Below are 27,433 nucleotides of genomic sequence, written 5' to 3'. Positions count from 1 at the left end.
GACAGGATCATAATGTGTCTTCCCCTCTGGTTCTGAGGGGCATGGAAGGATTTAAGGACATATATACGCGGAAGGTTTATTCAAATGTAGTGTTGTATATTCTGGGGCAAGTAGTTTGGAAATTTGAGCGATGCGAGAGGGTTGGTGATTGTTAAATGCAAATGAGAAAAGGAGTTAATAGTTTCGCTAATGTAGTTCTTCCAATATGATTTAAACCTTAAATGCACATATTGACCAGTCATCTACATTAGCGTTCTTCTAACGTACTATACCTTTTAAAATGAATCCAGTTTCCAGCCTTCTAAATTGGTGAAACTCCACTCTTCTTTCGATCAGCATGAACAATCGTGGATGCCCTGCAGCCAGTGTACGAATTGAATATTTTTCCCAAAGAGGATGAATTTCACACATATTCGTATCTCTTAATATTGTTCTTCCATCTGCACTTAGGTCTTCCTAATGGTCGTTTTCCGATTGAATTTCCAGTTAAAATTTTGAAAGTGTTTCTACTTTCTTTCATTCTGGCTACATATATTCTAATGCGAACAATTCTTGCTTGCTTGTAAACTTTATCTCAAAAAGATCTCAACATTTTTTATAAAACTTTTCTGAAACTCGACTCCGAAAACTATTTTAACTCAATAAAACAGCTTTTTTTTTTTTATTATTAATTTGGCTACACAAACTAAAAGTTGTTCCCTGTTTCTATCTTCATAATCATTTCTAGAGGGGACAAATGTTATCCCTGTCAGCATGTCAATTTTAGGACATAATACTCCCCTTCACGAAAGAATGGGATAAGAAATGAAGGAAGTAAAGGGAAGTTCAAGTTCTTCGAGAGTCTCATGAGTCCCTGAAGTTAGGGAGGTGAAACTCGACATATAAACTCCTATATACGAGGGTGAACTGAAAAGTTTTGCTTGTTGATTAATATCTCGGGTTATAGTGAATATAATTTAATAAAAAAAATATATATCTTGACATCTAGACTTCTAGAGTTATTAATTATATATTTGTTTAAGGATATCAACTAAACAACATCAGTTGTATTTGAGGAAATTGTGATAAATAAGATAAACTATCCTTTATGGATATTTTTGTGAGAAGTAATTTACAGAACATTACAAGATAATTGAAATACTGTATGAACAAAATCGATTGAGTCGTGATGGTTTCAAATGGAAACTTAATTCTTATACCGAAGTTTAACGGTGATGAGTTTAAGGATGTGAATCCCTAATTCAACAATAAAATTAAAGTTAAGTGATGCTTTGTGGGAGAGGATGCCCCCAAATTCTTATCTTGGGGGCAATGTTCCCCATGCTTCCGTTATATTCGCAAATGCCTGTCAGGGACGAAAATTTTCTTCTTCAGTAGAGAGGGTAAATTTTTGTCAAGGAGAAAATCCCTGGCATTTCCTCCGTCAATTCACACAGTAACTGCAGAGTTCAAATTCCTGTTCTACCTGTCCTAGAGCGCATTTGACTATACTTTTGGTCCTGAAAATCCTTCCCCCAGTCTTCTTCATAATCCTGAGTAAGAGATGGGAACATATTACCGTTGTGTTAGTAAACCCTCTGTAACACCCTGCTTCACTACACTCTGTACGTTTCCCATACATTTTATCATATTTGTCGTTCTTCTTCTTCTTCTTCTTCTTATTATTATTATTATTATTATTATTATTATTATTATTATTATTATTATTATTATTATTATTATTATTATTATTATTCCATAAACTTCTCTACTTATTCTGCTGTATCTCTCGCTTTCATTGTTTAATTATTTTTACGTTCTTTTTAAGCTTTAATGTTTAATTATTATTACCTCGTTTGTGTACCGTTTTGCTTTATTTTCATTTCCTATCATCTTTTCTCGTATATTAAACACTTCTTTGCACTTCATTTACTTTCTTTTATGCTCTTTACTTCTACCGACCTATTGTTCTATTACATTTATTATCTTAATCCATTAACGGGATCGGGAGCTATACAGTCATCTAGCCATAGCATGGTGACCACGTGACCCTGCATTCTAATAGGGCGAGTACTTTACTTTTTTTTTCTATGTTCCCACCTCCCCACCTAATGAAGTATTTTCTTAGTATTATGATCATGATTTTATTATTTTCTAGTAAGTAATTCATTTTTTATTTCTGCTTCGGAATTACTAATGACAGTTATTTAAGTAGTAGTATTTAAATTAGATATCTCTCTCTCCCTCTCTCTCTGTATTGTATAATGTATGCTGTTTTGTAGATACAGAGATAATCTTATGAATTTCTGTATTAGGATTTATATTATGTTCATTTTCTCAAATTGAGCAACTTGTCTTGTTCATGTTTTGTACTTACCTTCATGTGCGAAAGCTTCTTTGTTTTCATGTAATACATGTTTCAGTAGTGTTGGAAAAATAAATCTCCATCCACAGGCAACTCTTAACAATACAATTAATTTTGGATTTTGGAGGATTTCACCAATTGATTTTGGCTACATAATAAATGAACAGTCAATTTTATTAAAATATATGTATTATTTTTAATTAACATTTACGAAAAACAAAAATGAACACAAAACATTAATAAAACTCAATGGATAAATTGTTTTGTAAGTTTTACGATAAGCTACACTCTCATAGTATCGAGTTTTATCTTCAAGTCGAATCAAACTTCACGCTTTAATTTTGTTCTGGTAAATAAAATATGACAAAAGAAAATACAAAGCACTATAATGCATCAATAACATTAATAATGTACATATGTTTTTATTAGTACCACCGTTTGTTCTTTTAGGACTGAATTTGATATCAGTTGTCAACAATGAACTTTACTGTGTGTCTGCGAGTTTTTAAGACCACAAACACAGCTTTGGTTCTATAGTTATTTTTCTTCTTTTTCAGAGGCGAAGTGTATCAAGAAATTTTGAAATGGCAGACGCAGCTACATTCTAAGTCAGCGGTAGAAGTTCAGCAATTTTTGAATTCAAATTTGGATCAAATTGCCAAGGTGAGACAATTTAAAATACTAATGAAAAACCTGAAGTGTAATACAGAAGGTTGTTTGGTTATATATGATCGATTTTGCTCGGTATTCACTTTATGAGAAACCTTGTCGGTACTGCCGATGATATTCTGTTGAATCCCCACATTGTAGACTATCTTCCTTCATCAAAGTTTTCATTAGAGCAAACTCCGGCAAATCACAGACAAGGAAATTCGGTTCCATTCCTCCTAGCAGGCTTGCTAGAGATCAGCGAATGTGTGCGGACTCCAATATATAGCAGACATATTTTCAACAGGCCAATGCTGCAGATATCCATTGGAAAGGCTCTTCACTGGAATGTTCTTAGAACTGAATAATACCAATTCCTAATGTCCGTTCCATTTCCTGATAAAAATACAGAAATGTTTTGTTGGTATAACTTCAAGCATTAATCATATCGGACCTCATCTGGTTGGCATCTGCACCGTACAACTGTGTAAGTTGATTCGAAACTTTCCCAGCAGGGGGGGGAGGGGAGGACAAACTTGCAGCGGCCCTTTGCATTACTGTCACGTAATGTCCACACTCAAATGTGACCACCAGCGATGAAATGGATGTATGGTTCATCCGATTTACCATTTGGACCATTTTCAGGTGATATTCATTCAGCTCCTTGAAATGCGTTTTTCGTACTGCAATGTGTTACGAGAGCAAGTAGTGTAAGTATACTGATAACGATATGGATTTGTATACCGGACACACAAACAAATATTTATCCATATATATAAGACTAACAGAACTGTCCGGCTCTCCACGGGAGAGTAATGTGTAAGCACAATATTTGAAAATATAGAACTGAGTAGAATAAAAATGACATCGAGCAACACATTCGGCGTTTCTTCTGTCAAAGAACTAGCAGAACAAGTAAAGGTCAATTTTCAGACTAGCTGGTATGCACATTCTTTATAAATTGGGTTTAAATTTCATCGATACTGTCATCAATCAGCTTAGCGACCCCGAAAACGATCCATTCGACACTAATCTCGGTCATTTTGGACATTTTGTTTTCCAGCCCTTCTCATCTCCATTTCGATAGGGGTTGAATCTAGACTTAGCACCAGGAGAGTCACTATTCATCTCGGCGAGCCCGAAAACTATGGACTCGATACTAATATCAGTCTATTTCGATTATTTTTACATGGCACCCCCCTTTCTTAACCCGTAAAGGTATCTTACCCTATTTTTTAAGATTGTAAGTCATATGCGTGTGGTGTCAACTCGTTTGTAAAAATGAATTTACATACTGAATGTCGTCTTCCTAATATGAGTAGTTCTTGAAACACACTATTTTTGGCATCAATCTTAAAGCACCTCTTTCTCTTTGAACCCCTCTCCTCCGCCCCTAAGATACGTATCAGATAATTCTAAATTGCCTACGGTCTCTTCGATACAATTACTTGGAAGTATGCCAATCCAACGGGGCGTGGATTTGTTTACAGAAAAAACTGAAATATTCAGTTTTATATATAAGATATCGTGGATAGTACCAAGATAAATTAAATTACACACTTAATACATGAGATGTTTCGTAACATTTATTTTAAAATTATCAAAACATTTCTAAACGTTATATATAAGCTTTTCTCAGTTGGAATTACTACTAAGTCCAGAATATGTAAATAATGTCGTTCCTTTCACTACTCGTTAAGTGGTGCAGAACATAAAATGTGTAGTCTTAATAGAATGTCTCTAGTCTTGCTTTGCACTGTTAGTCATAAGAGTAAAATTAGAAGCTTTAATATTAACAGTATAATTTCATTGAATGGGAAACGTCAAAATTAGAATAAGCTAAAATTAATTAATTTAAAAAATAACTACAGCATTATTTATTTACAGTATTTGTGTATTTTTCAGCATCAAGGCTCTGTGATGATGGAGACCTATAGATCGGAATCTAATATATTTCATTGAAATCAATTCCGTATCGTCATCAAAGTGGAATGCTCTATCTATTTAGCTAGTCGGGAGCTATACAGTATTTATGATGTATCCGTTTTTAACTTTTCTAATTTTCATTAAATGTTTGTTTGTAAGGCCAAATGAAAACTTAAATTCTCTTTATTTCTTGAATAGGTTCGCCAGTCACTAGAAGCATTGTCCCTGCTCATAGTTTCGGATGACGGTGAACATACTCGCTACCAGCCTCAGCATCATCATCACCACCATCACCATCAACAATCAGTACATCCGCGAGATAAAGCGAGTTAACGATAGCAACGTGTCTAAGCAAGGACAAGCAGGAACTATGAAGTCACCAAGAGGAGGATTGAAAGTCTCACATTCACTATTAGTTTCTATTAGTGCCAACGCTGGTGCAAAAATACCATTTACTTATTTGGCGTAGGTGGATTACCCGCTGAGACAAAAGTAAGGTGCAGTATTAGTACAAATCACAGAAGCGAAACGAATAAAAAATATAATAATAATAAACCTGTTTGAAGATACATTAGTACAAGGGCACTTCATTCTAGGCCCAACTAATAACAGGGATTCTGGAAAACATTCAGTTTAGCTTCATTATAAAGTATTAAATGCAATTGTTATTTTAGAAAATAAATAAAAGAGGGACAGTGCAAGTTGCGTAATGTGACGGGTGTAAAGAATCAAGGAAGCAAACAGTGATGTATAATATATAAGAACTTGATAGGCTGTGATATTAAAAATGGTTGAATTTATTTGCAACATTGTCCAGTCCAAGTCAAATGGGAACAATGTTCTAATTCATTACAAGGAGATAGTTTCAAAATGGTTTTGTTATTGTTTACATTGGAATAGAAGGGCATTGATGCGTTTGTTATAAATAAAGAGAAGACTTTTTTTTTCGATAGTATGCATAATGTTGTTTTGCAACCAACATAATTTTATGATCCACAAGTGTAGCTAATTGTTTTTCCTTGATCTTAAAGTTGTTTTTGTAAATGGTCAAAGTATATGTTGAAGAAATCATAATTCTTTATTATAATTTATTTGTTCAGAGATCTATTATATGATTTGTTTATTGTTTGTTGCCTAAGTATAAAATGCTTAGTAATAAATTGATTAAAATAAAGAAATGGTAGGATTCAATGGAAAATAAGCGAATAAAATGAAACCAAAATCGTCTAAAGTGTATATTCAGATTTTAAAGATGTTGAAGATACCTTAGTTTACATTCCGAGCTTGACAAGTTTATTTTCGTGTAAGCACTAAGACAAACATCCTGTCCTACTGAAATTTTAAAAGTTTCAAAACAGGATTCTTTGTAAACAAGGAAGCGTTTTATTTTATTCGCTTATGTTTTCAAATGATCCTTCCAAAAAGAAAATCGCATTTACTTGAAAATTAAATAATGAAACCGAAACGGTAATGAAAAATTAAACCAATGACAACTACAAATAATTTAACGTGAAATTTTAACTGTAACAACAGTCTGAAATTATGCCTTTTGTCATGTAAAGATAAAATATTTTTCATTTAAATGTTCATTATAAACAATGAGTATTTTCAAATAGTTGAGATAATTGGCATATGTTGTTCTTTTAAAGGCATATTTTGGGTTGGATTTTACAATGGGAGTAGGGTGGGATGCGGGCGTGAATGAAGTATATTAAAAATAAGGCATTTTGAATAAGACACTACTTCATGACAAATTTACATTAAATAACAATGTAGCTAGTTGTAGTGTTGGGGGAAGTTCATAAAATGCATACATATTTGATTGTATGTATATATACATATATTATGTTTCTGTTAATATGTCAAGACATTTTATATTTTTACGCAAATTGTATGGTCTATTTTCTTCTCATATTGTAGGATATAAACATTCTGGTGTTGTAAATGATCTTGAATTCTTAGAAAAAATATTCCTGAATGTGTGTTAAGTAAAAATAGTTTTGTTCGTCAACCTTGCATTTGAGAATGGAAAGAACTGTTTGTTTGTAAAGTATCGAATGTTTGTTGGTCAATTTGTTATTTATTTCTTCGTTTCCTTTTTTTTTTTTTTCTTTTCACAAGTTAAAATATTTCCTGTAATGTTTTTCTCTTTGGTTTCTCTGGAAGTGCACATGTCATAATCATTTTTCTTGTGTGTTTGTCTACTAGTGGTCGACTGCTATGAGACTCCATATCAAAAGCTAAAAATGCAAATGAATTTAGCTGTATACAAATGGCCAGTTCGGTGCTTTCTTTTCTCCCTGTTGTCACGCACACACACACATACATAAATATGTATACACGAGTGCCTGTTCGAGACGTAATTTGTGTAATCTATTTATATTTTTCGCACATTGTCAAAATGTCGATCGTTCTCATTGTATTGTGAAAATGTGTATGAAACGAATCTTATCTTTGCGTTGTGCTTTCCTTCTAATCAAATGCATAAAAGTCATGACGCCATATCCGAACAGTTGCTGAGGTGAACTTAATGTTTTATCTATGATATAGTGTTTGCAGTACGAAGCAATACACATAATTGTCTTCAGTGAACTTTCTTTTACTTCCTGTTTCGATAGCAGAAGTAGGTTGTTCTTTTATAACGTCTAATTACACTTTTCACAAACAAAAGTTATCGTGTTGAAATATGTATATACAACACACCAGTTATATGCAAAGCATATTTCTTGCCATAGTAACAGTACGGAAATGACATGACTTGAATACCTATTACATTCCTTATTTGTTGTTCCTTATCAAATTAACGTAATTTATTTTAATTTATTTCTAAATTGAAAATTATTCTTCATAATGGCCATTTGTACTGTTTATAGAAATGCGGATTCTTCTAAATAGATTTATTGCAAATTTAGATTAACTGCTAGAGAAACCTTTTAGTAGAATAGAAGACAATATACCTGAGATAGATCCAGTATTTTGAGTATGATTCCAATGATTGATGTGATAGCACGTTTTAGTGTCCTATCAGAAAAGTGGATTAAATGAAAGCAAATGCAGACATATCTTTCCTGTTTTTATTTCAGTTTTCAATTCAAAACTCTTATATTTGAAGAAAATTAATTAAACTATGAGAGATGACATTATATATATACATACTTGTACAATTATTTAGTATGTGTATAGTTTATTTCCTATTGTGAACCATCCTACTCCATATTTTACATGCTTTGTTCTACACAAATTCATTATGTTTAACTAGCTGTAGGGTGGCATCTTTGTTGCTGTTTCTTGAACACCATCATACTGGCCTCTAGCTTTGTTACTTCGATAGTTCTCAGGTAATATATCAACGCAAGGACAAAGAATTCATCCATAATAACGGCTGGATTACTCTGAATGGGAAAAGCACGTGCAATATACAGAAGCAAAATTGTTCATGGCGTGCAATGAAAGAATAAACACACAATGACAATCCTAAACGTAATAATTTGATGTTAATACTTTTACTCTCTATTACCGTTTCGTTTCAGTGCGTAAAGTATCCTCATATTATATTTTCACTTTCATCAAGTAAACGAAGATCAAAATAATAATCGATTTCTAGGTATTGCCAAGATATGTAATATATTATGTTATTTTTATCATGGTTGTCGTTGTGTGTTCAGTGTGTCGAAGACCTTGCTAAGTTGTCTTGACTCAGATGTTCTTATCTACACTCGTCTCGTTTCTAACCATTCCATTTCGCGTGTAGGAAAGCTTTACAAAAATATTCAATAGTAATATATAATAAAGTGATCAGTCTCCTTTAAGGTTTTAATATAAAACCATAATTGCATAATTTTGAATGCTTGAGAAAGCAAGACAGTAGCTTCCAGCATAACGAAAATGTCAGCTGTGATTCTTAAAAAAGCTAAGTCCAAATTTTAATAGTTTTTAATTTCTTGAGAAAAGATTCCTTATTCCAGATTTTCGTATGTTTCAAGTATTTTCTTTAACCATGTCTTAACTGAAAAGAAAAAAAGAATCCAAATTTGTTCCATACGCATGGCTATATATATATATAATAATATGTATATCAATTGTATACTATCGTGCGTACTACTATATTATATTGCCAAACATAAATTGTGCCTTTTCAAGATTTGCTTCATTAATCTGTGCCAATTTCTAATAAACAGGCATGGACAATTAAAATATTGAAACAGCAAATAAAACGGGGAAGAGGAAAGGGTATTTTTTAGAGTATTTGAAAAGAGGGGGAACAATCAATGTCCAGGAATGAGCATATTTTGAACGTCAACTGCTGATGTCCTTATTTTGTGTACCGTCACTATTTGACGTTCATTGTATTTCTAGCTGTAATACCAATGTTCAGAGCGACAAACAAAAAAATATTTGAATTTAGGTAGACTCTCTAGGAACTACGTTTATATTATATTTAACAATAACTTATTAAATTCCTTACTTTGAAAACTTTATTCAGTATAGTCTCTTTTTTAAAAAAAAAACTTAAAGAATAGATTTTTTTTAAAAAATTACGTTCTTTTCTCAAGATATTATATTCAATTTGGTGACTTATGTAGTCACATTATGGGGGAGAGAGAGAGAAAAAAAAACATAATAAATTGTAATTATTATCTCTTATTTTTTTAAAATTATGCTTTTCTTACTGTATGAGCTGGAAGTATAATGGACTTGAAAGTGCCAATTTCTAGCAATTGTAATAATTCTTACGGGAGTGTTGTTCAGAAGGAACAGTTTTTATAAGAGCGTACAATCAGCAGTTTACTTTCTGAGATTGATTCTGGATATACGTAGCTTGTGTTGTTTGCTCTTTAAATAAATGCTTTTCGCTTTTGTTTTAAAAAAAGTCCTTTTAGCTATTCTTTTTCGTAATGAAGAAAGCTAATGATTTTAAAAGTAGCGTGTTATCTAATTAGTCACTGAGGTTTGCCATAGAATTTACATCTGAGTTGAAGTGTTGGTTCAGTTCTCATTTCATGGTATATGGTATACATTCCTTAGTTTCTTTTACCTAGGAGAGCTTCTTGAACTTATTCTTTATTTTCTACCTTTTTCCTAATTTCTTGTTGTTGCTAACGAAAAAAGGGATCAAAGTGTGCTGTATTAAGCATCATTTTTAATTTTTTTTTCTTCAAAGAATGTATGAGAGAGAGAGACAGTAGGACTGAAAGCTTTGTTTTATTTTCCGCTTGTTGTTTTTTTGTTTATGAAATGTATTGTGTTCAGTCTGCTGCTGTGTATGTATCACCCTGTGGAAGTGTAAATATTATGGTAACCTTTCCACATCATTCCTCACTTAGCATTGCCTAAGTGTAGAAGGAGTTGCCATAAATCAGTGACTTTGTATTTATAGATAAGACGAAGAATGAAAGAATGAAATGAGTTTATGAGTGTAAATGTTTATGTGCCATTGCAGCAGGATTTGATACGTAAAAATGAACCGTTTTACTTCATATCGATTCGTTACGGTATTCTTTTTGTAAAAGGGCCTATCGGGTTTACCATAAGGACCAGGCTGTGTCACCTGATTAGGTCGAAAGTCACGTCGCGTGCTAAATCGAGTCTGAAGATTCCAAATTTAGATGTGAGATATTTTAAGCACGTAATCTCCGCATGGGGCGCCCTGCGTGATTCGAAGAAAATGCATACATTTTATCATTATTATTAATTTTACTCAAACAAATTGACTTTTGACAATGTTCTATCCATATTTACCTTATACGCTAAACATTGTTTTTAAGCTCTTCATTATGTCTTTGCAATAATCTTTCAATTACCTATCTCCTTACTATAGTTTTGAGATATGTGGATGACTTCATGTTTTCATTGATTTTCCATTGACTTTAATGTTCATGTTTCGTGATTTTTTTTTTTTTTTAACTATGTTTTATTTTAGGACAATTTCTTTTTGAAATATAGAATCTATATAGCCTGTTATATATTTAAGCTGAATTTCAGCCATTTCCTTCTTTTGGTTTTTGAGATAAGTGGAGGAATTTTTTGTTTATCATTAATTTTCCATTGACATTAATGTTAGTGTTTCGTGCTTTTTTGACTATGATCCACCCATTTTAGGACAATTTGCTTTTGGAATATAGAATCTACATAGTCTCTTCTACATTTAAGCTGAATTTCAGCCATCTCCCCCAAAGTCTGTTTACATCATTGGAACCGGATAGGTCATTTATTAGTATGACATGTTGGTGTATGAAGTTAGTAAAGGATAATAAAATATTATTTAACATCTCACTCAGGCCCTCAAGAAATCAATCCCAGAAGAATAAGAATTTACTCATTTGGACGTGTTACTAGTTTATATTTTGCTCCATTATCATTCTTACAGATCAAATCCTGCGTCTAAACTGTTAAATGAGACAAGGTTGTGCAGTTAAAGCAGTACCTCTTTAAAATACTTTGATGGCAAATGTAATTTGCAAGTTATTTTCCCTCATTATCTCTTAAACTACGGTAGACTACATTAAATATAAAACCCAGCAGCTAAAACTGCAAAACTTATGTACAATCCAAAATGTTGAATCTTTAAAAATATAATTAAAAAAATTTCTGAATAAAAACGTTCTTTTTCATTATAGTCTTATCAATTATAAGCATCGTAAAAAAATGCAAAATGGTAATAGGTTATATAGGTAGTATAGGTAATTGAAGCATACTCTTTCTGTGAGATGCTTTGTTCTGAAGCCGCTTATTTATTTATATTCAAGTGCAATTTAACATCTACTGCGTACTTAAACAGTGTTTGCCGAACAGAGAAAGAAGAAAGTCTTATCTTATTCAGTTCATCCATATTGTGAGAGTTTGTAAATAGTTTTCAGTTTACCATGATAGAAGTTGCCTCAGGATACTTCTAGGAAAGGAATATTCCTGCAAAGCTTTCATTTTACTTTTGTTGACAATAAATATCATACCACACTCAGTGTAAGAACCTGTTGGAACCGGGAAAGCTCATGTACTTGTTACAATGCACTCTACTACAGGACTGTTATAAAGTTCTTCCTATAAAACAAATACTTGAAACTTTTTTTAAAAAAACAACAATGGTGTTGCAGTGAAATACATTTTAAATTGTGCGATGATCTTTAAATTTTTGGTTGGTAACTCTATCACAATGATGAGGCTGGCAGCACCGATAACAACAAAGGTTATGAAAATGGCGATGGTACAAGAAAAAGCACAGTGTGTGCGTTGGTGTCCAGAACTGAAATCAGGTGTGTTGGTGCAGCGAAACTTCAGACACACAAAAGTACCTCCATGTCAGGAGTATAAAGAGTTGGCACAGCAAGTTTCCGGCTACCGGGTGTTTGCGATATGCAAAGAAGTGGTCGGCTACCAGTGAGCTCCAACACAGTGCGAAGGGTTGCCGACAGCCTGGAGAGAAGTCCAAGAAAATCAATTCCGCGGCGGTCGCTGGAGTTGGGAATCCCTCAGTCAACAACACACAAGACTATGTGTAAACATTTGAAAGTCAAACCGTACAAGATTAAATTTGTGCATGAACTGACAGAAGAAGATCACGACACGAGACTGGAGTCCTGTGACTGATGCAGAAACGACTGGATAATGACAGGGAACTTCTGTAGTTACTCATGTTCTCAGATGAGGCAACTTTCCGTGTTTCAGGGAGGGTAAACAGGCACAACTATCTTGTTTGGGGAATTGATAACTCTCATGAATAAGAAACGCACGAAAGAGACTGCCCAGAAGTAAGTTAATGTGTGGTGTGCCGTATCAATGGACCACCTAGTAAGCCCGTTTTCCTTCGACGAAAACACTAAAACAGGGGAAACATACCTTGAAATGCGAGAGCAGCCTTTGGCTGAACCTCGCCCTGAATAAAGAGTTTATTATTATTATTATTATTATTATTATTATTATTATTATTATTATTATTATTATTATTATTATTATTATTATTATTATTATTATAAATTGGATAGTTGGGAATCAAGGATCGCATCCACTACCAGCAAGACAGAATCCCCTCCCCATACACACACACATTTTGCACAAGGCGTCAGGGACTACCTTGACCATGAGCTACCTGGTAGATGGATTGGGCGCAGAAGCCCCATCCCTTGGCCCCCCAGTTCACCCGATTTGATATGCGGTAATTTTTTATTATATGCTCGCGTTAAGACAGGTGTATGCGGAAAATCTAAAGGACTTGCAGGACCTGAAGGTTAGTGAGTGAACAATGACATTTCTGACGACGCCAGACGGAATAGCATTCACAGATTTCACCGGATGTTGCAGGAATATGTGGATGCCAACGGAGCCCAACTGGAGGTGTGGCGATGACATATATGTATATATATATATATATATATATATATATATATATATATATGTAGGGAAGGGGGAAGTTTATCCTTTTATTGTTGACAAACTTTAAATCCAAGGAATGGGAATTACTGGGAAACGTCAAAGGAAATATGTACTGTATTGTAACAAGATTGAATAATTTTGGTAAAAATTATCGAGGAAGAGTATTTCGTCATCATATCATATAAATAAGAGAACTTAGATGTGTGGGAGAATTTACTTACTTTTCCGACCTTATACTTGACTAATTTCACCCACAGCCTTGACGATGTTCAAGATGTCTTAAAGAAAATATACACTATATTTTTATCAAAATCGAGTATTTTTATGTGGTTTATGCTGAAAATGATTTTGCGTCTATAATATTATTTGCAACATGGAGTGAATTTTACCTCCTCATTCTTGATGGATTGCAACCCAAACAATAAAATTATTTCTGTACATTGAAGGAAGGCACATACCTGTACCAATAAATTTAATTAAAATTGAATGGGTTTTCCGAGAGTCATTGTGAAACAGACAAACAGATATGTCAATCGACGCGAACAGTAGTAGCTTTGCGACGTTCACTTCAACAGATTGTAATTGTATACCTAATGATGTGCAACACGTGATTCTTCCTATTCCTTCTGACTAATTTCAACCCTAAACTGTAGGCGCAAATCTCCAATCTGTAACAAAACACTATGTTCCTTAAACTTCGGAGTGTTTTTAATAAATCTCAAGGAAAATATTCCATTTAAAATTTTGAAACGTTCATTCCTTCATTACTGATTCACATCAACGCGAAACAGTAGAAAGAAATGGAAACCGTTAGAAAAATAGCCATGTTTCAATATTTTTTCTTTCTTTTTCCTTTTTCTACGAAAGATATCTCGCAGTTTTTTTTTTTTTTTTTTTTTTTTTTTTTTTTAATACTGAAGGCGGAGAGGTTAAATGAGTTCTCATATTTTACTTAAAGCAGTGAAGATTATGTCATTTAATACACACATACACTATATTGATTAAAATCTAATAATTTGTACAAAAGTTACAGTAGAACATTTTTTTGAAACCCAGAGGAAGGTAAGTTAAGTTCACTTTCTCGTTTACAATTTATTTTATTCAAGTAATGAGCATGATTGTGGAGCCTCAAAAAATATGCATCATATCGGCGTCACGTTATCGGCACATATAATCCATCCACGTGAGGGCTAAATTCACCGTTCATTCTCCATTGGTTTTAATCTCAAGCACTAGGGATTTTATATATAGATATAAATAGGTGGATAGATTTACGGGATTTAGGATTTAGATTTCTGGGCTTTCGACATCTATGACCATTTAGTTCGTCACGTATGATGGATGATGTCCCTTAGCGAGCACACTGTCTGGAAAAAAGGAAGGAAGCAAGGGGCCAGTGACCTATCAGTTAGGTACCACCCGACATTTGCTGGTATGAGTGAGGAAAAGCCAGGAGAAACCTCATTCAGGATAGCTGGTCTGAAAAAGCTTTTTTATACTTTTAGGCCGAATGACCCCACCGGGAATCAAAAACGGGACCGTTCGTACCGAAAGCAAGAGCATTAGCGACTACGGTACGCGGACCACATATAGAAATCGAGGAGGGGAAAGTGGAATAAATCCATTACTTTTTTCTTATTGATAACTTCATGCAGAGGGAATGAGTGGAAAGCCTCAAAGAAAATATATGACATACTGCATCAAAATCCAACTTTTTTTTTGCACGAAAATTATTGCGAAATGTATTTTATTTTTTTTTAATTGAGGCTGGGTGGGATAAATTCACCTTTTCGCTCTTGAAAGACTTTAACCTGAAGCTTTGGGGATGATCGAAATGTTGTAAAAAATATACAATGTTTTTCATAATCTAATGATTTGTACGTGGTTTATACCAGATAAAAGATTTCCATGTATATATGCAAACTTGCAACATGGGGTTGATTCTACTCCTTATTCATGATGGATTGCGTCTATAAACAACAGGATTATTTTTCCACGTTGATGGAAGGCACATACCACGTTTTAAAATTGGGTAAATACTTCGAGCTTGCGTGGAACAGATGGACAAACACAGAAATGCAGATCGAGCTGAATAGTAGAAGCTTTACTACGCTCGCTTGAATTAGATATTAAAGTTTATGAGTGAATAAAATATTTTTGGACCTGCTTCTTTTCTTGTCCTGACAACCAGCCTCAAAGCTTTAAATGTGCTGCTACCACATAGGACGCAATTATTTGTTGCCATATCTTATCTTTTATCGTACAACTTGCTTCAATTCTAGTGGCGCTTTAAGCAGATGTGATTTGTGAGAAATAACATATGCTTTTTTTTTTTTTTTTTGTACATGTTTCTTATCTTTTACGTATGTATGTATAAAGAATAAGCAAATATCTCACAGCTATATTTCTCTCTTTCCAAATCTTTCAAGCAGCTGAAGTTTCTCATTATTCAAAACAGTTGTGTACAGTTTCACTGCCTGAAATCATACTTAATACTAATAATAATTGACTGTATGAAATTGGTGTGAAAATGCAATAACATAAACTGTGCTTTAACGAGTTACTTTTAAGAAAAAATGCTTTCAATGTGATTTATTTATTCGGGACAGAGTTAATTATTTACTAAACTGCAAATTACTTTCTGCATCTTATGAAAAACGTGTTTCCGTGAAGATCTGGTTTGAAAATGATTTGTGATCACTATCAATTTGAGGAATCAGCTTTTGGAAGTGTGAACTTAATGTTAAGTATGTGAAATTTAATGTTAATCTTGTGATTGCATTTTATGCCTAACACCTATCAAGACAATATCCAAAAGTAGCCAGTAGCCAAATAAGTGCTATTAGTTCTTTGCTTTCCAAGAAATATCTCTTGCCTCTTTACTATATTCTACATCAGATATTGCATTGAAAGCGTCGAGATTACAATTCGGAACAAGCCATCAGTGAAATATTTTTTTATGAAATTAATGGAACATGACTGGTTGCTAGCAACGGCATATTAGTGCTTTACGTGTTTGATGAAGAATCTTATTAGTGTGATAACATAGCTCAAAGTATTAAATGTGATCTTAAAATTATCTTCGAAAGTAATGACATCAATGTGTTCTCGTGAGTACAGTATAGAAAAAAAAGTTTACGCCTCTTACTATAACCAAATATTAACGGTACTGTGCTAAATTTACAGTGTAATTTATACAGAAACTCGTCAAGTTATCGGAAGGTCATACGTATATTACACAGTGCATTATTAAATTAAACGTTATTTTATTTGGGTTGATAATGAAAATTCACTCATTGTTATTGGTGTTAATGTGTTTAGTGTTTGTTTTATTTATAAGCTTTAAATCGGTCCATATCAGCCGTTTAACACGAAATCAAAAGACAATATTATATTGGAATACATTTTTTAACATCAAAGACTTCAGAATGGGTCTAGGGATTGAACCCTTTCAGGAGTGTAATATAAAGGACTGTTACATTACAAACGATAGAAATTTCGTTGATGCATTTGATGCTATTATTGTGCATGCCGCCAATATAAATAACTCAGACCTTCCAGAAAGAAAATCAATGCAGCAAAAATTCATATTTTTCCTTTTAGAACCTCCAACAATGACAGACAATTTCTCAGAGTACAGATATTTCTTTAACTGGACAATGACCTATAGGGAAGATTCCGATATTTGGGTTCCTTATGGAAAATTAGAAAATTTATTTACCTCTTCTGATATCATGGATGCAAAAGTTTCATTAGGTAAAAATGTGGCACCAATGCAGTCTACATTTCCATACGAGAAAACAAAGCTAGTAGCATGGTTTGTTTCAAATTGTAACACGTTCAGCAAACGAGAATTGTATGTGGAAAATCTTTCTCGCTATATAAAAGTCGATCGATTTGGTGCTTGTGGAGGTCATTTTTGTGGTGCTAGAGGATCACAGTATTGCGATGAGCTGCTTGAAAGAGATTACAAATTTTATCTTTCATTTGAAAATTCTCTATGTACCGATTACATTACGGAAAAATTCTTTAATGCTTTACGCCTTTGGGTCGTGCCTATTGTTTTCGGGGGTGCAAATTATAGCAAAATTGCACCTCCTCATTCATATATTGATGTAAAAAACTTTCGAAACCCTAAGCACTTAGCAGACTTTCTTCACTATTTGAACAACAACGACACTGAATATTCTTCATATTTTTGGTGGAAGTTACACTATAAAGTAAGAAATGATTGGACTACTGCTGCTTCCCCTCTGTGTCAATTATGTTCTATGTTACATAAAGATCTAACTCATTTTTCCTACGAAGACATACAAACGTGGTGGAGTAAAGATGCATGTAAACAATAGCATATGTTCATTAACTTTAACGAGAAAAATAGGTTGCATTGAATGGAAATGAAACATCCTAACAAAAACAGAACAAAGCATGTGGAATAGAAATAAGCAAAACAGTGAAATACTTTTACGAATTTCAAATATTAACGAAACCTACAGATTAAATACAGTTTAAAAATTAGCAATTGCCACGTATCTTCATAAAAATCATTAAAAATACAGGAGCGTACGGATGAAACATTCAGATTGAGTAGTTCATTCAATTCGAAATCCATTGATAATGACCTTGACAGTGATAGAGAAGTTACTTTAGTGCTTAAATATTATTTGCGTTATTTGCTGACCCCCAAGTCGCAAATGTCGCCAACACCTGGTGGCCCACTTCCTGGTGAATGTCCATCATCGATATAGCGACGCGTAGAAGGATTGCCGCTAGCGTGCCAATGTAGTGCCACAGACACCTCCAAATCTGACCAAAATCCTATGCTGTGAAACATGAGCTGAAAGTCCATGACTCGACACCATGAAAAGTGGAGAAAATGTATGCTATTGCGTGACAGGATGCTAGACTGCATAACCTATACACAAAATGCTTCGTAATAATGTTGTACATTGGAGGGCTCAGAAAAGTGTCGAAGGCGGACAGTATTTTGCCAGACATAAGTTGAGTCTCAACATTGCCTCCCTAATATCATCATTTGTTTTTGTGCTTACACATCTTTAGGATACATCATACAATAACAGAAATAATAAAAACAATAACGAAATACCTTTAGATAATAAGTAAGTGATGTTTACACACAGATACTACTAAACAAAGATATATTACAATAATACGTATTCACATTCTATTGTCTGACTGAAGACATAGATACTGTGTCGTCGTTTGGTTGCTTGAGAAGACTAAGTACTTTCCTGGAAAGATGCTGCCTCATATGAGTCTGAGCCATGGGCTGTCGAAGTGTCGATATTTTAGGGTCACTTGTAACAAGGAGCCTGGATATCACATCATTTATTGTATCACGTCGCGAACACTTACGAGCACGATGCTCCCTGTAGTGATGTGAGGTGGAAAATTTTCCACTATATTTTTCCGGAAAATTTTTCGTTCTAAAAAAATATCAGTAATCAAGTAACAATTCCTCGGCAATCATAAAATTGATTGAATTCATGTATTGAAATGTTCAAAAGTGAAAGATCGCTTAAAGAATCTGAAAATTTTCATAGCTCAGACAATTTTCAGTATTATGTAGGAACAAGTTAAAGAATTTTTCATGAATCGAAATATTTTCTGTCTTAAATGAAGAAATTGAAGAACTTTTTATGAGTCAGAAAGTTTTGATCATTTTGAAGCAAAAAGTAAAACAACTTTTTCTGGATCGGAAAGTTTTATTGCTCTGTAGAAACAAGTGAAAGGAATTTTCATAAATCGGAAAATTTTCATCGCGATGTAGAAACAAGTGGTGAAAGCTTTTTATAGGCCGGAAAATTTTGAATATTATGTATAGTGATGTTAGGTGGAAAATTTTCCACTATACTTAACTGCACATAGAGCTACAAAATTGAATTTCTGTAGACGAAAGTTAGTCAGCAACAAATTATAATTTTCCAATTAGCTTTCGGCAACCGGAAAATTTTCTAAAATTTCAAATTGGGAAGTAAAATTTTACACAGAGTTTCTCTCTTTCTCTTCTTCTGCGAGCTCCTTCGTTGCTAAGCGGTTAGCATACGCGCCTTTAGCATGGAAAACCTAGCTTCTATTCCCAGCGGGAGCTCATATAGTTCGGATTCCACGTTAATCAGTTGGTCCCGTCTTATATAGTCTAGATGCTGAAAGGGACATTAAACTCAAGATCAACTCAATTCAACTCCTCTCTCTCTCTATCTCTCTCTCTCTCTCTCTGTGTGTGTGTGTGTGTGTGTGTGTGTGTGTGTGTGTGTGTATGCAAAGTGCAGAGAATATGAGTTCGTAGAGTACAAATATCCCATTCTATTATTTAAAATTTCAATTTATTAAAAGTCATGAATATTTTCCGATTCCATTATCCATTCCGATTCCATTTTCCGAAAATTTTCATCACTGTAAGGACAGACAACTTTTTGATTCATGAAAAATTGTTCCACTTGTTCCTACATAGTACTGAAAATTGTCTGAACAATGAAAATTTTCAGATTCTTTAAACGATCTTTCACTTTTTAACATTTTTATACATGAACTCAGTCAATTTTATGAATACTGAGGAATTGTTACTTGATCACTGATATTTGTTAAGAACGGAAAATTTTCCGGAAAAATATAGAAGAAAATTTTCCACCTCACATCACGACTAAACAACGATGTAGGAATAAGTGGAGTATGTTTTTATGAATCGGAAAATTTTCATCACTGCTTGTCATGTGTTTTGAACAATATAATTAAAGACGAAATTTTACAAGCAGAGTTTGTTTCAGTACAAGTAGACTAAACAACATGGGCCTTATGCAGAGTCGTTCTGACGCGTGATTAGTGCCATACTAAAGAGATCGACTAACATGTTTCCTGGAGTAGTCAGGCCTTTAGTATGACGCTAATCATATGTTAAAACGACTCTGCATAAAGCGGCGTATGTTTCTTGTAAAGCGCAGATAATGTGATAATAAATCTTCCCCACCCAATCACGCCCAATTAAAACAATTAAACTGCATTACGGCGAATTAAGATCAGCTATGAGTCACATACGTGAATTTCATTATGAAAATTGAGATCCGGATCGAATAAGTGCTGTCGATGGACTACAATTACGTTAAATTTATGTGAATTTCTCTTCTTGTGTTTCTGTACTAAAATATTTAGGTCTAATCTGTTTCATTTTATTATTATTATTATTATTATTATTATTATTATTATTATTATTATTATTATTAGTAGTAGTAGTAGTAGTAGTAGTAGTAGTAGTAGTAGTAGTAGTAGTAGTGGTAGTAGTAGTAGTAGTAGTAGTAGTAGAAGAAGAAGAAGAAGAAGAAAAAGAAGAAGAGGAACATTGGGCCTACCCCCTTGAAACTATCACCCTTCGCCACTGGGCATTTTATAGTACGAGAAAACACACACACTGTGCTGATGCACCGCTCAGAACACAATAAATGAAAAGACACGCCGTGGATTCAAATCATTGCAATGTTCTAACTGGCTTGTGGCTGCGTAGAATTTCCCATATCAGGACTTTACGTGTAGACTAAAGTAAGGTGCCAGAAGTCTTCCAGTCAACGTGCTCAAAGACAAAACAAATCTGACACATTCGATATAAAAGAGGTGTGGGAAAATAAGCACTTTTTCTTTCGAATATTTCGATGAGCAGAACTCAATGAGGTATTTTGTGTTGTTAAAATGAAAATACTTAAAATATGTATTTACATACGAAAAACTAGAAAATATGTGTTTCAATGTGAAATAAAATTTGCTATGGTGACATAAAAGGATATGATCAACATTTTGGCAAAAGAAAGGGCCTCTATCTCACTGCAGAAAGAACATTCATTTACCTAAAAATCCGTTCCCTACCCATCACCGTCAAAACGCTGAACACGTGTTTCAGACTTTGACCGTTTCTGATTTTGAAAGCGCTCCTGCGTACACTGTAAGTCATTGCTTGGTGGTATGTATATCACATCGTTATTTAAGAAATCATATATAATAACTGTCTTTAAGTAATAAGTAAAAACTTGTTCTTACTCTTATTGAAACGTTTGGATTGCGAGCGTAGCGAGCAATAAAATTTTTAACAAATCTATTTCTTTGAAACCGACAACAATATTGATTTAATAGGGCGCCAATACTTTTTCGGAGCAACGCGTCATTTACTCATTTTCAACACTTTTTCTTTCTTATTGCTCGTTCGGCGCCCCCTTGCCATCAGCGCCCTGAGCAGTGATCGCTTCCTTCCCCCCAGGCTACGGCTCTATTCCAGAGGTAAATGGGTTTGTGATTGACGATATCATGTCCCGGGGTTCTTTCGCTTCTTTCCATATGTTCATTCCACCAATTCGATCACACCCTTTACAAGAGTCATATGCAACTGAATGGTCCGTGACGTCACAGTTTGATGTTTCCTTGTCCACGGAGTAAAAATGAAACTGATGGGTATCGTCGCCTCCTCCGAGAGAATGCATAGTTGGTGCGTTGGCTCAATGGTAGTGCCCTCGTTGATGGTTTTAAGGGTTAATGGTTCGATCCAGTTGTGATGGACTATATCGTGACGTGAATTTTCTACAGGTTCTCACATCAATTTCCATCTTCTAATTCTATCAATCTTTCATTATCATTCACACCCTGTATAACAGTTATTTCCAACTAAATGTTCTGTGAGTCACAGTTTGCTGTTTTCTTGTCCACGGGGTTAAACGAAATTGTGAGAGAGAACCTTGCCCCTCTTAAAGTATGTCTGGAAATCACAGTGGCTCAATCGTACATCGCTCACCTCTGGTGCTAGGGATTTTTGGTTTCATGCCGGAGTTTGTGGTAGACAAATCGTGCCCGCAGACTTTCTGGTTGGTATAAGTAATATGTCGTCACTGTTAGTAGTGCTCGTGTTACTGGCAATGTGCGTTACTGTTAGTAGTATATGTAACTGTTAAGTTTTTAGTTTTGGAAGAAATAATATGTGTGTTTTTCCTAGGAATACGGAAGGGTGGTCAACATTTATGGAAACAATTTTGTGTCCCCTACGCTAGGGTGTAAAGCCATATTTCCACCAGCGATTGTGGTCGATATGACGACCCTAGCTATAAACTATAGCCCGACACCGAAGTTTTCATTAGAGTAGGTTCAGAGAAATCTGATCAAGTTTGGACCACTCCTCCTTGCAAACTTCCCACAAACCAGTCAATGTGCGTGGGCGACATAAGGAACTCGCTCGCTTCAAACACCTGAAAGCACAAATGTCCATTGGTTCAGCGTCGGGAAACTTGACAGAGATGTCTGAATATGGGATAGCATGGATTCCAGTTTCACACGCTTTGCGGGCCGTATATCACAGTTGTTCGAGCCGTGAGGCTGGCTGGTTTGTCTTGATGAATGAAGACTTTCGACACTTCAGCACCATACAATGACGGAATATGGTGCCGGTATAATGGCTCCAGAACATGTTGTTGATAGTATGCTGCATTAATTTTCACATTTTGTGTAATTCTATGCAGGATAAATTTCCCTTTATGGCAAAAACCTTCAGCCACCATGAAGCCACGGGGAAAACTTTCGCAGCACGTGCGGACCCAATTGGCATGGTCCTTGCCATCCTTTGGATGATAGTAAATGGCTCGAATCCGCTTACAGTTTGACAAATAGATAAAGGCCTCGTCTAACGTGATCATATATTTCTATTTGTCACTCGCTAAATACCGTTCATAGAGCCGTTTGCAATGGATCCTGCGTTCCTGAATGTGTTTGGTGTGAATGTGTGAACACGTGGCTTATGCTTCACTTGCAGGTGTAAATCCTGGTTGATTACCCTCTGCACAGTTGATTTGGATCTTCTAACACTTCTGGCAATGTGTCTTTGTGGCGGCGGATTCTCCTGGGTCACCAACTTCTGCATTTGTCGAACCACATCCATTGTACGTTTGGGATGGGGGTGTTGTTTTCGTGCCACTGTGCTTCCTCTGGCTGTGCATTTTTGTTGCGTTTGAGTATACTGGCAATACCCTTCTTGGAAATGGTGAAGCCCTTAGACGAACACTGTTTCACAGTTGCATTGTAGCTGTATCCGATGTCGGAAAGAGTAGTGATGTATCTCTCCCAGAATGGAGTCACTTTTGGAGGCATTTTACACTCGGAGCACTTCACCTCCTGCTACCGAATTCTCCACACAACTGTTTTCGATTGCTCTGCTGGGCTTACTGTCTATCCGATTCTAGCGCCCCTGGCGGACGTTCCACTTCGTTTCCATAAATGTGGACCGACCTTTTGTATATGTATGCCACTGTGAATGTGCGTTACACTTATGATATACGTTTATTCTAGCAATTTGGTCATTATCATTCACATCCTTCATAACAGTCAGTTTCAACTGAATGTTCTGTGACGTCAGTGTGATGCTTCCTTGTCTACTGAGTCAAAATGGAAGTGTGAGGAGAAACCTCACCCCCACTGAAAATATATCTTGAGGGCATGATGGCTTACTGGTAAAGCTCTCGCCTCTAGCGCGCTACGAACTCCTCTTTCGATCTTAGGATCAAATGAAATTATCGACAACATCGTGTACATGGGGTTCCTTTTACATTTTCATTCCAGCAATTCTCTCGCACTTTGTATGAAAGCTATTTCCAACTGAATGCTCTCTGCGGTTTCACTGTGTTGCTTCATTGCGTAGTTTCCAAATGAAAGTCTGAGGGTCCTACTTCACCCCTCTGACGGGATACGAACAAAATCTCACGGTCGAAACATCGCCGCCAAAAATTTCGTGGGTCAAAACCTCGCGTGGCTAAAACATCGCCGCCCAAAACCTCACGAGACAAAATCTCGCCGGGAAAAAACCTCGCTAGCCAAAATCTTCCCGAGGCAATATCACGCCTGACTAAAACAAAGCATGACCCAAACCTCCTATACTCAAAACCTCGTCGCCCAAAACTCCACAAGTTTAAAATCTCGTCGCCAAAACCCCGCGGGCTAAAATCTCGCCTAGCCAGAATCTCGCGTAGCCAAAACCTCGCAGCCCAAGATCTCGTTTAGCCAAACCCCTTGCAGGATGAAACCTTTCCATAAAATTTATCAAATAAGTTTCTTAATATGCAATTCCATATTACGAATAACAGTAATAATAATAATAATAATAATAATAATAATAATAATAATAATAATAATAATAATAATAATAATAATAATAATAATAATAATAATAATAATAGACTTAAGTAACATGTTTAGAGATTAGAAGCGTGAAAATATTGACGAGTTTAAAATGAATGGGCATAAACATGCGAAAGAAATCCACAATCTCCAATCCTTATATTTGAGGGTGCACACGAGACAAGATTTGAGGTTGTATCGTCTAGAAAATGTACTGTAAAAGTGATGTTTCGACTCGAATTTTGTTTGGAAAATTCTGTCTCGTCCCGTCTCGTGCGCACCCCTACTTGGATTTGAAGTCTTGAGTTACTACACTGAATGGAACAACCTACAAATTTCACATACGTGTTCAGGACCTCAATACAAGAAAAAAAATATCTTCGACTTCGGTCGGAAACCCTTATTTATGGTGATAGGGATAATTAAAGGTAATTAGTGAAGTTGGTCATAGGGTGACTACAGTGAATAAAATAACCGACAAACTTCACATACGTGTTCAGGTCCTCAATACAAGAAGAAAGCAAGTTTATCTGCTATTTTGGTCAGAAACGCATAATTATGACGACTGTATATATATATAACATTCAACATCTAAGAAATCGTTGTGACGAGGTTTTATACTTTTCCTAGGCGAGATTACGTTCTGCGCGATTCTGTGTCACGAGATTTAGTACCGCGAGGTTTTGGACAGGCGAGGTTTTGGACAGGCGAGGTTTTGGGACGCGAGTTTTTCGACGGCGATGTTTTAGTCAGGCAAGATATTGGACCCCTGAGACTTTGGACCGGAGAGATTTTATCCCGCGAAGTTTTAGGTGGCGAGGTTTCGGCCAGGCAAGATTTTGGGCCTCGAGATTTCCGCCGCAAAGTTCTGGCCTCGGTGTTTTTCTTTTTATCCAAACTCCCTCTGACAGTTTGTTTGGAGGGCGCGATGGCTCAGTGGTAGAGAGCTCACCTTTGGTGCTAGGTATTCCTGGTTCGATCCTAGAGACAAATAAGTTTGTAGTGGACAATATCGTGCCCATGAGTTATGTCGTTCATAGAAGTAATAAGTGGGTCATTGTTAGGAAAAAATTAAATCTTTCAGTTTTACGTCCCACAGTTATGCCAGCTGGCTAAACGAGAAGGTGATGATGAGAAATGAATGGAATTATTTAAGTGGGAGGAAACGGGAGAACCCCGAGAAAACCCATGCACACGGTGTTTGTCCACCACAAAGTTCACTTGGGTCATTATACAAATCAATATTAATGTGTATTACTGTCAGGAGTATGTCACTGTCAGGAATTTTTAGTTTTGGTAAAAGTACTGTAATATATATCTTCCCTATTATCAAATGCAGCCATGGGCTTTCGGTCAAGATCGTAATGTCATTTACAAATTTGATATCTGAACCCATTCCGGAGATTTGATGAACCTTCTTAAAGTTAGCAACATCGCTTAAAAGCTATGAAATTGTGAGAACTTGTTGTAATGGCAACTGCGAAAAACTGTTGCTGTAATATTATCAAAGCTGACAAAAGAAACACTTTTTTAAAAAATCTCACAACTACGCCATTTTAAGCAGTATTTATGTCTATTCATGTGTCTAGTCACGTCAGTCTCTACTCATTTTTTTCATATCTGGAACAAATTGAGATGTCAAATTGCTGTAACCGGCATTATGATCTTTACGATTATTGAATACCATCTATGTACTTGAAAGTGATATCTATGTAAGCATGAATTCCCTGATAGTAAGTGGTTAGCATACGCTTCTTTAGCATGGAAGACCCCGGTTTGATTCCTGACGAAGACTTGGGTTCGATTCGGATCCTACGTTAAGCTGTAGGAACACGTCTCATATAGCCTCGCTGCTGAAAGGGGCGATTAAATCAAATCAAAATGAACTTACCTAAGTAGTTTTCCAAATAAAACCTTTCCAAGAACGTCAAATTTTCAGTCCCTTTTAACTTCGTTCCTACTTATAAGTTATATCATGATCATAGTATATGACAGTGAGGTATTTCCGATGAGAGTTGACACGTACTTCTCATTTACATTATTACTCTTGTAGAGACTTCCAAAATTTGGATGTTTGTATAATAGCGTCCTTAGTTTGTAACTAATACCCAGGTTCGATTTTCAGTGAGAGACCATGTGGTTCGGATCGTGTATAATAACCTGACATAGTGCTATTTCAAAAATACAACTTTATGTTGGGTTGGCAACACTGTTAATCTTGCGATATTGCAGAGTAGGTTAAAGAATGTCCATATGTTAAAGAATGTTAAAGAATGTTCAAACTTGTGACATTCTTTCCGGCTAAAGACAGAGTTCGGGTTTGTTTGCTCATCCTGAAATTCTATTCTCATCAAGGGAATGCTCAAGACTGTTGATTATCTTTTTCAATCTGTGGAAGAAACGAAAATGATCGTGCCAAGGTCTTTCTGAATCTTATCTATACTTTGTTTAAATTTTGATTAATATTAACAGCACTATATGTGGAGAATGATCACATTCAAGTTACTGATGTCCACCTTCTCTAGAATATTTAATTCGATTGGCGAATCAAAGAGATAAGTGCTTCCTTTATTTCTTCAAAGCAAACAACTTCCTACATAACCTAGCTGTGGTAGATCAACTAAGATTGAAGAGAGAAGTCTTATCATCTTATGAACGAATTTTTCAGTACCTAGAGCAGTAGTTTGATTATACAATACAGTCATCCGTTTATTCCATTTGTAAACCATTCAATCTAGAAAATATTGACTTAGAGAAAGCAGTAAATGTGACACATAAGCTAGGAATTGTTGAGGATGATTAGTTGTTCTCTGAGCTATGCAGACAGAATTCAATGTGTCCTAATGGTTTTTATTCATAAACACAATACTTATATTATGTCTGTGAAAGATAGAAAATGTTTTTTCTCCAGTGGCTGGAATCCGAATTTAATTAACATAGTGCAACACATATTTAGTATTCCCCCAAACAAAGCTTAAGTAAAAAGTATTT

At 35.1% G+C, this 27,433-nt stretch overlaps 2 protein-coding genes across 2 annotated transcripts in view; both read left to right on the top strand.

Moving 5' to 3' along the window:
• The window catches only part of LOC145665999 (uncharacterized), a 600,563-nt gene extending 589,034 nt beyond the window's left edge, over window positions 1-11,529 (top strand). The window contains exons 9-10 of the mRNA XM_081733104.1: window positions 2,902-3,007; window positions 5,117-11,529. Of these exons, the coding sequence (XP_081589230.1) occupies window positions 2,902-3,007; window positions 5,117-5,251 (241 nt within the window). The 3' untranslated portion in view covers window positions 5,252-11,529. The remainder of the gene's footprint in view (window positions 1-2,901; window positions 3,008-5,116) is intronic.
• Window positions 11,530-16,713: 5,184 nt separating this feature from the next.
• On the top strand, window positions 16,714-17,634 carry LOC145665998 (alpha-(1,3)-fucosyltransferase C-like). Its single transcript, XM_081733103.1, has one exon. It carries the CDS (start codon window positions 16,714-16,716, stop codon window positions 17,632-17,634), a length of 921 nt encoding a protein of 306 aa, XP_081589229.1.
• The last annotated feature ends 9,799 nt before the right edge of the window (window positions 17,635-27,433 follow it).

The sequence above is a fragment of the Thermobia domestica genome, chromosome 12 (genome assembly GCF_964235325.1).
Source record: "Thermobia domestica chromosome 12, izTheDome1.hap1.1, whole genome shotgun sequence".
Classification (NCBI taxonomy): domain Eukaryota; kingdom Metazoa; phylum Arthropoda; class Insecta; order Zygentoma; family Lepismatidae; genus Thermobia; species Thermobia domestica.
This window is presented reverse-complemented; position numbering and strand designations above follow the sequence as displayed.

Bases quoted from the DNA above. Each gene is read 5' to 3' on its own strand.
- LOC145665998 (XM_081733103.1), top strand. From the start codon at position 16,714: ATGGGTCTAGGGATTGAACCCTTTCAGGAGTGTAATATAAAGGACTGT.